The sequence below is a fragment of the Daucus carota genome, chromosome 1 (genome assembly GCF_001625215.2).
Source record: "Daucus carota subsp. sativus chromosome 1, DH1 v3.0, whole genome shotgun sequence".
In the NCBI taxonomy this organism is placed as follows: Eukaryota; Viridiplantae; Streptophyta; class Magnoliopsida; order Apiales; family Apiaceae; genus Daucus; species Daucus carota.
This window is the reverse complement of record NC_030381.2, coordinates 32413302-32426125: the sequence shown is the minus strand read 5'-3', so window position 1 is coordinate 32426125 and position 12824 is coordinate 32413302. Positions and strand designations below refer to the sequence as shown.

The window sequence follows — 12824 nt, the reverse complement described above, 5'->3', positions numbered from 1 at the left end:
TTTAATGATAAAAATAGTTTAGAAGTGGCTAGCATATTCTAAAAATAGGGAAGGAGAGGCTTGTGCTAGTGATTTAGCACATCACTAGCATAGTGTTGGAGTGCAATTTTATCCCATATTCTTTATTTTTGGATTTAAGACTTGATTTAGCACACTTATTGGACTTGCTCTAAGCATTCAGTTCGGTTAATCGAATACCGAACCGAAATTACTGAAATATTTCGGTTCGGTTAACCGAATCGAAATATTTCGGTACCTAATTCGGTTATGATTTTTTGGCTATTTAGGTATTTCGGTTTTTTTACCGTACCGAAAAAACCGAATACCCGAAATATATAAAATAAAAAATTAAATAATATATTATATGCATATAAATTTATATTTCAATACATATCTTATATATTATGTAACACTACTGAGTACTAACCTAGTTCCAATGGTTCATTTAAAACTTCAAACACCCAAACACGCAGTTCAATTAAGCCGCCTCACGCCTCACGCTCAGCAACTTCACCTTCACATTTTCTTTCAACGGCGACCTTCACCCCGGTGGCTGGTTCCCTTCAGAGTTCAATCTTCACCCATCATCTTCACCATCATCGATTGATGATTAAGGTATGCTGTCACGGAACTTCAACTTCGATTTTGGGGGAAATTAGTTTCGTTGAACTCGTTATTTAATTGGACTCACCTTCGACTTTTGGGTTGGTGTTTTGGCGACTGAGATGTTGATCAATTTCTTGCAAATGGGTTGCTGACTTGCTGTCACTGGCTTGCTTTTGCTGAGTGGCTTTCTGCACGGATGAACGAATCAACTTCTTTATGTTATTATGTCTGCCTCTTGGTGTTTTTCCCATTATTTTTGGAATTTTTGTTCAATATTATAAAATTTTGGTTTTTTTTCGGTATTCGGTTTTAACCGAAATAAAAAATTTGGTTTGGTAAAATAACCGAATTAAATTCGGTTCACTATTCAGTTATGGTTTTTGAGCTTATTCGGTATTTCGGTATTCGGTAATTCGGTTCGGTTTTTACCAAATAATCAGCCCTACTATCATATTTCTGTTTTGGGTCTTGTTCCCTGACAACGGTTTGTTAGAGAACGTTTAACCAACACACTGCTCCCCAGCCGTTGGATCAACGATCCATCAGCTGGGACAAAAGATTTTTTTTTTAACTATCCGCGCTTTTTTTTTCCGCGGATACTAGGGCTTCCGCGCTTTGTTACGCGGATATCTGCTACTCCCTCCGTCCCTTCCATTTCTTTACACTTTCCTTTTTGGGGTGTCCCATCCAATTCTTTACATTTCAAAACTTACCCAAAATAGTCAATGGGTCCCACCACTTCTTCATTTTTCTTTCCTTTTCACACTACTTTTACTCCACTATCTTCTTTTAATACATTAAAAATCAATGGGTCCCACCACTTCACCCACTTTTCTTTCTCTTTTCCACTACTTTATACATATTTCTTAACCTCCTTGCCCAATCCAAACGATAAGAAATGGGAGGGACGGAGGGAGTATTATTTTAGGCAGACATACCAGAACAGTTTTAAAACTCCGAAACTCCCGTTTCGCTGCAGCTCTCAGAGAAATTAGGGTTTTACTCCTCACACGCGAAGGAGGTGCTGGTGGTTAGTTCTGATCGGCGCCCTCCTGAGAGTGTTGAAGCGCAGCGATTCTAGGCGGGGAGTCAAATGTCGCCGACACGGGGGGAGCGAGTTTTGGTGTTGCTAGGAGGAGAAAAGCTGTGTTAAGTGGCGGCCGTGTTTTGATGAAACTCAGCGGCTCGACTGTTAAAAAAAGAAGGTCGAGTTGTGGCCTGCGCGAACATAAGCTACATCGATGATGGGTTGGCAAGAACAGAGGGTGAAGCCGTGAAGGTAGGTCGTGGAGTACTGGAAGTGATGGATGAAAATAGATGCAGGTGGGTATGTAATGGTTGGTCCGCGTAAAATAACAGTGGATATCTGCGTAACAAAGCGCGGAAGCCCTAGTATCCACGGAAAAAGAGCGCGGATAGTTAAAAAAAAATTCTTTTGTCCCAGCAGTTGGATCGATGATCCAACGGCTGGGGAGCAGTGTGTTGATTAAAAGTTCCCTGACAATCAGTTGTCAGGGAACATGACCCTTCTGTTTCTAATACATTTGTTGTATATTTCAAATAAAGTACTCCGCGATCCCATTTCTCTGCGGTTTCCTTTTTGAATGTTCCATCCAATTATTTATTACTATATTTCAAAACTTACAAAAAATAATTAATGAGTCTCACCACTATTCCACTTTCCTTTCTTTTCACACTACTCTTACTTAGTGTTCTAAAAATCCCTGATTTAACCGATTAATCCCCGATTAATCTCCTGCAAGGTCGGCCACCGATCCGATTTTTGAAATCCGATTAATCCTTATATCTATTTCTTAATCGAATCATATGTGATAAATTATTAAAATTAAAAGACTATATTACTTTAAATATGAATAATTATGGAGTTCATGAATATAGTAAATATATTAGTTACTAAATAGTTAATATAATAATAACTAAATATTAAACAATATTTTAATATTAAAATAAACCCGATTTTTACTCCGATTAATCCTTCCGATTAATCCCCGATTTCCGATTAATCCTTGAATCGGTAGCTCAACCGATGAGGTCCGATTCCCGATTTCTGTAACACTGTTTTTACTCCATTATCTCCTCTTTTATGCATTAAAAATCAATAGGTCCATCACTTCACCCGCTTTTCTTTCTCTTTTCCACTACTTTATACGTAATTTTTAACCTCCTTAGCCAAACCAAACGGAAAGAATTGGCTGGGATGGAGAGAGTAAATTTTATATATCTAATTTGAATTATATTTATTTCGCATAACTCGTGTCGTGTACCAAAGATAAATACAAAATCGACACTAAATCTTAGTTGTGTATTTCGTATTCGTATATTTTACATGTCGTGTACTCAAAATACAAACAATAACATTTATGTTTAGTCTCGTTATCGTGTCGTATAAACAATTGTCAGGTTTATACTTGTCCATATATTCTACCCATCTCCAACCTCCATCTTTGTCCCCTTTCTCCCATCTTTGCCAAACTCAATTCATAACCGTTTCTTGTCTTGTTTTCAATTTTCTATCAATAAACATCCTCTTTTATTTGTTTATTCTTCAACAAAATCGAGTTTTATTTAATAAAACTCGAAAAATCCATTTGGGTTTTTTCAGTTTCATTTTGTTTAAGTTATTATTTGTGTGTTTACGTGTCTCACTTTTGTCAGATGTGTCTCGCTTTATGTAATGTGATGTTTGTGTTGAAAATGAATCTTACGATGTATTGAGAAATTTGAAAATCTCGCATCAACAACACTTTCGACATGTCTATAGCTAGTGTCCGGTAGGTTGATAATTGGGGTTCTTATGGAACTGTATTGAAAATTGCATGTGCTCATCTCTCACAAAAAAATTCTATTCATAACATGAGACCTCCAAACTCAGTTTTTGCAACTGAATCCTCTTAACATCCATGAAATAATTGTGAGTGTCAATTGTGAAGCTACTCTTTTCTGGAGAGATGCAGACTGGATTGCTTGTGAAATCATCATATTCAGTTTTATTTTTCAAAATATTTGTATTCAGTTAGTTAAGTAATCCGAAAACAAAACGATTAATTATTTTGCTCATTTATTTGTTTTTCAGCATGATTGCATGATCAACTGGGATTCATCTCGATTAAGTATCTTTCAAAATATTAGTGAAATCCGCTCTAAATTTAACAAAAGAAAACCTCTTTTTAATTAAATCATACGACATATTTCTCTTCCATCGTACTCATGCCCAGTGTCCGTGAACGAAGCTTTGTTTCTCTGCCATATAATTATTTATTTCTGCATGCATAACCCTTTTTATATTAGATTTTTTGTGAAAGAAATAGAATTTTCTCAAGTCACTTTTTTATTATCTTAATTCCAAAATTACAAATTTCTCAATATACAAAGTATCCCGTTCACGTCAGGTTCAAGACATACAACTAATCATCAATATACTTATATAAACGAGAAGCGAAGAGCGTGTAGGTGGCGCCTCTTAGATATCTCTATTCTATTTTTCTAATTTTTTGGAATTTTCGGATGAAAGATATCAAAAATAAAAACTACTTTTTTTTTTGGTTTCGGATTAATATATATGGTAATATCTTGGTATAAATTAATCTAATTCTGATTCAGATTATTTATGGAATATAAAAGCTTGCAAGTATTAATCTGATTCTGTTTCAGATTATTTATGGAATATAGTGGCTTGCAAGTTTTTTAATTTGATTTTGTTTCAGATTATTTAATTATGGAAATGAGTAGGACACAAGTCTCTCTGCACCCATAAATACCCCTATAAATCGTAGGGTTTCGGATCATCAAAACGCATTTTACAATCCAAAGAAGATGATCGCGAGCTACCATTTTACAATCCAAAATGCTAGACCGTCTAGCGTTTATCCCTTTTTTTCCTTCTTTAACACTAGACAATCTAACGTCTTGAAACCCTAAACGCTAAACTGTCTAGCGTTTATGTAGCGTTTTATTCTTAAAACGTCATATCGTGTAACGTTTTTTTTAGAGAATTTTCAGGCTTAAATGTAACACAATCTAGCATCCTCTCCTAAAAATCAAAACGCCATATTATTTAGCGTTACTAAATGGTATTTGAGATCATTTTTTCTATAACCCTATTATTTTGGACATTCCTTATGAAATGACATATGTGACCTTTTTCCTCTATAATTCGCTAGTCCCGTCATTCACTTTCATATGTAAAAGAAATTATGAGGTCGTTTGGATGCGTTTAAAATAAGTGATTTTTATTTAAAGTAAAAAAAATGAAGTGGAAGTTAGAAGCAAGTTAAGACTTATAAATGGTTAAAGTGTTGGGAAATGAAGTAGAAGCCATGAAACAAAAACTACTATTCTTAACTTTTTATAAGGTTTTCTTGACTTTTTACACAAACAGTACAAATAAGTGGTTCTAACTTATAACTCCGGCTTGAAAGTTCGGCCAAAACACCCACTATATATCCCAAACTTTGCCTAATTTGTTTGAATCCAATTGACCAAACAAATTTTGTAATACAATTGTTCTGACAACCACCTGTCACGATGGTGGTGCTTGGAGAAATATGCAGGATTCCCGATGTCCATGTCAGTATCTTTGCATCAATTAATAGGATGGGGAACACAAACATGCGAGAATGAGAACTGCAGAAATGTCAGAGGAAGTATTTAAAAAATAACAGCATATATAGCACAGCTCATAATATAATATGCTAGAAAATTCTTTTATGGAATGCAACATCTTACATGATTCAAGCTTACCCTACACCTTGACAAACAGTAGCAAACCAAACACAGCTGACAGATCAACACAAAGACAATATCCGTGACACCTAATGCGTACTAAAGACTCAAGGACCAGAGAGAGTAAACAAGAGAAGAAGGCATCCAGAACTCTTAAAGAAAAATAATTCCAAGAAGATTAGGGAGTAGATAATAACTCATCTCCGATACAGCCAGCAACAAGTTTTGTACCCAAAGTTCCAAAAGCTTTCTCAATCTCCTGCATTTTCTCATCACGAAGAGTTTGTAGGTCTTGCAATCTAATTTCGGTATCACCACTATGAGTCTGCAAATATTGTAATTTACTTCTAGCACCATTAAGATGACCGTCAAGTGCATAAAGCTCAGTGAGTAAGGGATGTGAAAATTGGAGATGTTCTATATAATTCAGACGACCCGCGAGCCAACTAACATCGAATCCTAATATCTTCAGGTCAGCAAATACATCCCTGTACTCAGCAATCATCTTTCTATCAACTTCAGTCATCGTGAATTTGATAAAGTCATTTACTGAGGTGCACAACATATTCAGCATCACTGTACAAAACTTCTTGTTTTTAATGGCGAAGGACTCGAAGGTTTCGGGGTACTTATTCATGATCCGATTAAGTAGGCATACAAATTCAGAGTTAACTTCATGGCCTCGCCATAACCCAAGATTACTTCCCCCCCTTGAAGAAGTTAGACGATCATTGCCAATACCTTCAATGAGGTAAACAGAATTTCTAACCTTGTCAGCATGTAAAACATGCTTTTCCTGCACCCCCATGTCCATAGTTTCATTGCGCATTTTTTTATATGTTCTTTCAACATCAGTCAATACCCTGGTTACAGCAGCCAAGGGCTCTTCTCGTACTACATACTGGGTTGTCAGAGAAGTTGTCGCTGTATAAGGAATCACATGGTTCTGAAAGAGAATCAAAACCATAAGTAAAATAACTCACTGAGATAAAAAAAACGAAATGTATCTTCACATATGATGCAAGTTTAGAAGAGAATTCTCAACTAAAAATTAGTTCAATTCTTGACTGAATAATAGTTCAACACCTGTAGCTTGATCATTCATGCCCTGTTCCCCCATCCGAAGACAGTAACGTGAAGAATTTATACCTAGTATGACTACTAAATGCCACAGGCACCGTTACTGCCTACAAGAAATAAGACAAGAAATGTTGTGGAGAAGGATAATTTAAATACCTGGGGAAATGTTGTGACTATAGTGGCTGTTGGGGAGGCACCGAGTAAGTACTTTCTTAGAGAAGTAGATATACTTGACTCTTTACATCCATGTGGAAGTTTCACATACTTCAAGTTATAGAATGGAGATGAACTTCCAAGAAAGTCGGATATCAATGAAAGTGCCTAATGAAACAAGACAAAGTAAACATATAAAACTTCGGCAAAACAAATAGAAATGTTGACCTGCAATTCAATATGTATCACATTAAAAAAATGTAGAAGTTGTTCATTAGTTGCCTGTCTCGAGTACAGTATATAATTTAAAAGGAAGCAAGATGAATCAAGTAGCAAATGAGAAGTGTGGCAATCACTATTTGGGAAAAAAAAACAACTTCAAAAACATGTAACAATTGTCTACCGCGTATATGTCTTACCAATCAATAACAATTAGGCTACAGACAAAAAAGACCTAGAAGACATGCTATGAGATTTAAAAAACCAAGGAAAAAAATTTATAGAACGAAATATGACTTATATATTCAATTGGAGAAGTAAACACAGGGGTAATCCTACAACATAAGAAGAAAATTAAATAAAGACTTACCTCTATGGTTTCCAAGTCAAGTTTAAGAATCTTGGCAGTGGCAAGTCCTGGTAGCATGAATTTAAACCGTTGATAATCCTGTTTCAACTCCTTCTGGTGCAACCACTTATAGCTACCGGAATTTATCCAATCCTTTAACTTTATATTCACAGTATCCAACTTAGAAGCTCCGAATGTGATTGTAAATATACCAACCGATGTGAAATTGCGAATTTTTGGTGCCGCAACCACAATGTTGGCCTTACCACGATCACTGTAGCTGGTTATAATCTGGAGGTTGATTAATTGAGGACAATTTATGAAACAATCTTTTGCAGACAATGCATGCGACCCGTAGAAATATATTGTGAGATTCTGTAGACTGACAAGTGCAGCAAATATGTCACTCATATTCTCGGGAAATTCCACACTACATAACTCTAGACTTTTTAAAACTGGGAAATCCCAAATTGTTTGGGGCAAACGGCAGCACCATAGCCGGAAATTTGTTAAATTAGGCAAACTGAAAGAAAAACGCTCCAAATTCCATTCTTCAAGATTCAAGGATCGTAGCGCAGGCAAGCAGGTCACACACATTTCCGGTAACTTATCTAGCCGACCCGAAACCAAGTACCCTCTCAGGCGTAGACTTGCTAAAGCCGGTAAATCCCAACAATCCGATTCCCGCAGAGAATCATCAAGTTCCATTCTCATCTCGAGTTTCTCAATACAATCACAATTAAAGTTAGATAACTTGTAAGGCTTATGCTTTTCTCGAAAATGAACATTCAAGTGTTGCACACTGTGAGCAATAGCATAACTAACAAACTTTGCGAATAAACCTGAAGGCAGGAACGCCAGCTCCAAATACGATATCTGGGCTTGATGGTTGCGGTGCTTCAAAACATGACGGGCCAGATTTGTTGTGCTTTTAGACGAACACGAGCTTCCATCGTATCGAGATTGATCCCATCTGAATTTGAGGAATGGGAGAGTAGTCCACACGAGCTTCCATCTTTTCGAGATAGCGCTGGTTTGAACACCCAATTTGGTGTCTACAAACTTGAGGATTTGATGGATTAGATCGTCTGGCAATCTGCTGATTCTGTCTTCTTGCTCTTCATCTTCGCTTGTGATTTTTGATTTCTGCTTCATAGGACCATCCATTGAGAGACTGATGAAGACTCAGACAATACAGAAATGAATGGATAGTAGTAGTAGGTGATTTCTAGTTACACTGAATTAGGAAAGGAGTGAAGAACCCTAATTGGTGTCTACCCGGACAGCAGTGGTGAAGACGGGTTGGGTCGGTCGGGTTAGACCCGATAAAACGATCCAACCCAGTTAGTTCGGTTTTTAAAAATCCAAGCCGTTAATTCAAAAATATATTGTTAGGTCCTATAAATTCACTATATAATCTGATATAGCTATCACAATCTGTAACACAGTAAGACAATATAAGAGATTGAAAGCAGTAAACTCTTATATTCACAAAGCTTTGAAGGTTACAAAAACTCTCTCAGTGATTTATATTGTATCACTAAGAGCTGCTAGGGTTCTTAACAATATACTCGATAACTCAACTCCTATAGAGTAACCCTAATCTGTGTTTATATAGACACAGTTACAAAATCAATCTCTGATTTGATATCCTATAAATCAGCTAATAAATCTATCAATCAAAGATTGCTCCAGTTTTCTGTTTAGTTTCCATAGTCAGCAAATCACTCCTCAGCTTCTATCCTTCCTTGAAGTATATCCGCTTCTGAGCTCTTTCCACGTGTAAACTCTGTCGAGTCTTGACTATGTAAACTCTGATCAGACTTTATTAAACTCTGTCAGACTTTGCTAAACTCTGATCAGCTTCCAGTTTAAACTCTGATGATTCCTGTTCTAAAACAAACCTTAAGAACATCAGTAATCATCAATTATATCTAACAATCTCCCCCAACTTGTGCATGAATAAATTATGTGCAAGTTAACAGATAATTGATGATGTCAAAACATTTAAGTCAAATGCAACAGAGTTTAACTATATAACAGAAAACTTTTAAAACTTACAGATACTTTATTCCTTAGCTGCATAGACACCATTTGCTGTCTTTAGATACTCTCTGAGGAGTTCTTTTTCAGCATCATCAAGCACTGTAATCATTTGTCTCTTGATCTCTCTCAACTCTGGATCTGAAACTCCAGTTTGATAAATTGCAGCTCTGAGATCATAGATCTTGTTCTTCTTCAAGTCTCTATCCAGCCTTATATTGTAAGCTTTATCAGACTCTTCATTAAATGCAAGAGTTCTGATTCCACCTATCGTTTCAATCTTTGCTGAATTTTTCTTCATCTCCACCAGCTGTCCTTTATGATTGAGATATTTAGGAATGAAAGGTCCAGCATTTTTATTTCCTGTAATCCCCATCTTTCTTCTGATTTGATCTTTCAGCAGGTTGGAGATGTGTTGTCCTGACTTGTTCTTTACTTGAAATATGTATGATACATATCTCAATTCTTCCCAGTGTTTAGCATATAGATCTGCTTCAAGCACTCTAAACACTGTTCCATCAGACATGAAGTAGATAAGGATATTATCTCCTCTGTCATTCTTTACCAACTGGACTGAATCAAGTTTGTCCATTTTGTCTTGCAATACCCCAGTCTTGGGTGCACATAGAGATGAGGGGTCATCTGGTCTTGATCCTATACTCTGATCAAATTTTTCATATTTGGATCCCAGCCCTCCTTTATCTCTTCCTGCCTTTTGATGAGAAAATGGTTTAATTGAGCCTTTTTCAAAACTTATTTCAGTCATCAGAGTAGGTTTTGCAAATCCAGCCAGTGGTGTAGTTGTTGGTTTGAACACAGCTTGAGCTTTGTCAGAGACTGTGTCTTTCTTTGCTTCTTTATTGACTTGAGCTGTGTCAGAGGTCAATCTTTCTTTTTGAGGTTCTGCAACATGAGCTCTGTCAGAGATTGCAGCTTCTGTTTTCTTTTCCTTCACAACTTGATCCTTGTCAGAGGTTGTAGATTTCTTCTTTTCCCAGCCTTTCTCCAGATTTTCATCTACTTTGCTTTTACCCTTGGAGGTGTATTCATCTTCAGAGTATACCTTTTTGACTGGCAAACTCTGATCAGCAACAGTAGCTTCTTTGATCAGTATTCCCTTTTCTTTTGGCTTGGTAGTTGACTTTGCAGGCTTTTGGATTTTTCCTGACTTTACTGCTTCAGCATGTTCTTTCTTTAGTTCTTCTTCTTCTGCAGCAATCAACTCCAAATCCAAATTTGCTTCTGGATTTTCTTGTTCAAAAATCAATCTAGCAAGCTCTTCATCAGTCATGGGTTTGTCTGATCCAGTCACTGGTCTTTGATTAGATCCAGATGTGATGTTGTGAGTTGGACCAGACTTTGTGCTTTGCTTAGATTGTTTCTGACTGTCAGAGTTTGAAACTCTTCCACCAGTCCCTGCTTGAAATCTTTTGTGCTTTGTAAAATCATCAGCATCATCATCATCATCCTTTTTCTTCCTTTTCAGAGATTGAGTAGTAGACTTGCATTTGACTTGAGCTACTCTCTCCCCCTTTTTGACATCATCCTCATCAGGAATCAGAATGGATGTGATCAGAGAAAGTGAAGTGTGGATAGCTTCAAGCTGTTTGGACATCTTTTCTTGATTGGATTCAATCAAGGTCATCCTGTGGTTAAGAGATTCATTTGTAGTGACCAGCTTCTGTACACTTTCTTTCATAGGATTGATGGTCCTTTTCTTTTCCAGGTCATTTGTCTCCTTGACCTTTGCCACCTCAGTTCTTAGACTATCTATAGATTTAGATGTCTGGTCATGAGCAGGATGAAATGTCTTCAGATATAGAATTGTGCCCTTGAGGCTTGACAGAACATCAGAGTTTGTAATTTTCTTCTCTGCCATAGCTAAGAACTCTTCAGCTTTAGGTGTTTCCAAGGAGTGCTGGTGACTCAACCAGAGTTTATCCCAGACTTCATTTGGTGGATCAACCTGAAGATCCCTTGGGAGTGGCTCAGAGGCTGTATTCAGAGTTTGTAGCCTTGCATTGAAGTGGCTAGTAGACTCCCATTTCTGTTGTGTCAAAGGGATTTCAGCATTGTCATCCTTGTCAGTATCTGAACTGGTATCATCCTCAGTATCAGAGTTTGCTTTTTCATCTGCAGGAACAGGATCTGCAACTTTCTCCACATTATCCTGAGCAGATTTTCCTTTATCTTCAGACTGTGACTTGATGGGCTCTTCACCAGTCTGAGCCAGAGATTGTAAAGCTTCCACAGCTACTTTGTCACTTTCCTCAACTGCATCAGACTTGTAGTTCTCTGGAGCTGTATCATGAACAATGGCATCCTTAGGAATTTTCATTGGAGATTGAGGAATTTGACCATGATCAGATAGTGGAGTTTGACAATCAGACTGAGTTGCTCCAGCTGCAGCAGTAACTGGTTCATCACACCTGATCTCTTCATCTACTGCAGATGCTGTAGGAGATGCTTTAGGAGATGTTGTAGGAGATAATGGTGTGGCATCAGTGATAGGAACAGCTTGAAGAGGTTCCACCATCAGAGCTTGAGAAGGATCAACAGGAATTGGACTTGATGGTGTTTGCTCTTCTTGGATAGTGAAATCAGTAATTTCAGATTCTGGAATCTTGGCTCTCTTTGGCTTGTGTGCCCTTCTTTTGAATCTAGCTGGTTTTTGTTGAGGACTAGACTGAGCAGGTTCATTGGTTGGTGTAGGTGTAGGTTCAGAGTTTACATCTTGTGCAGGTTCAAGATCATCAAAGTCATATGCTGCAACAAGCCTTCTTCTTTTCTTTTGCTTTGGAGGAGAAGCAGCTTCAGTGTTTACTGGGACATCAGAGTTTGCAGCATCAGAGTTTGCTGGATTATCAGACTTTGTCTTTAGAACTTGTGTATCAACAGAGGTTCTGGTTTTGGTTGTAGAGGGTTGGTCATCAGACTTTGTAGATTTGGATGGTTTTGTGGTTGATGATCTTTGTTTTCTGATGATTGTGGGAGAGGTTGGGTGTTGTGGTTGAGGTTGTTGAGGCTGTGGTTGTTGTTCCTGAGGAAGATTCAGCCTTGCCCTGAATGGAGCTGGGATTTGCAGAGGCCTGAGAACTGGTCTCTTCTCATCTTTAGATATGAGATCTTTAAAAGCCCTTTTATGAAGTTTAAAAGGCTTGATCTCATCTGCAGCATCAAAATCCACTTCTCCAACAGTGGCATTAAACAACAATTGACAAAATCTTGAGAAATAAATGACTTTTCTGTTCTCAAGCATTCTTTCACCAATATTTCTAAGAACTAATCTACCAAAATCAAATGCAGTAGAATAGATCAGAGAGTACCCGATCTGTAGCATGTCCATAGGAATAGCATCCCAGTTGGTAGATTTCTTCTGGAAAGCTCTGGTAATGCAATCAAAGAAAAAGCTCCATTCCTTATTGAGCCATGGACGCTTCAACTGACCCAGTTTATCCAGAGATTCGTAGTACCCCAAATCAAGCATCATCGTTCTGAGATTTGCATCTCCATTCGTAATGTATGCAGGATGTTCCGGCAAGTTGAGTGCCTGACGAACAGTTGCTGGAGTAACTGCATATTCCTCCCCGTCATAGGAAAACACAATTGATGGTGATCCATCTGCACCACC

The 12824-nt window shown here is 37.4% G+C and overlaps 1 protein-coding gene across 2 annotated transcripts; it reads right to left on the bottom strand.

Moving 5' to 3' along the window:
• Positions 1 to 4944: 4944 nt before the first annotated feature.
• LOC108204411 (putative FBD-associated F-box protein At5g53640) lies at positions 4945 to 8493 on the bottom strand. Of its 2 annotated transcripts, XR_001803799.2 has the most exons (4): positions 7172 to 8493; positions 6586 to 6750; positions 5353 to 6295; positions 4945 to 5250 (listed from the first exon to the last, which is right to left on the bottom strand). XR_001803799.2 is itself a non-coding variant. In XM_064080072.1 (3 exons), the coding sequence occupies exons 1-3, from the start codon at positions 8315 to 8317 to the stop codon at positions 5528 to 5530; spliced, it is 2079 nt and encodes a 692-aa protein (XP_063936142.1). In that variant the 5' UTR covers positions 8318 to 8493; the 3' UTR covers positions 4945 to 5527. The 2 variants fall into 2 exon arrangements, 1 of the variants encoding a protein (XP_063936142.1); XM_064080072.1 differs by having other exon boundaries at positions 4945 to 6295.
• Between the last annotated feature and the right edge of the window lie 4331 nt (positions 8494 to 12824).

Excerpts from the sequence above, each read along its gene's own strand:
- LOC108204411 (XM_064080072.1), bottom strand. The coding sequence starts at position 8,317 with ATGGATGGTCCTATGAAGCAGAAATCAAAAATCACAAGCGAAGATGAA. Across the intron at positions 6,751-7,171 it reads TTGACTTGGAAACCATAGAG|GCACTTTCATTGATATCCGA; the intron begins GTAAGTCTTTAT and ends TTGTTTCATTAG. Across the intron at positions 6,296-6,585 it reads TAGTCACAACATTTCCCCAG|AACCATGTGATTCCTTATAC; the intron begins GTATTTAAATTA and ends ATTCTCTTTCAG.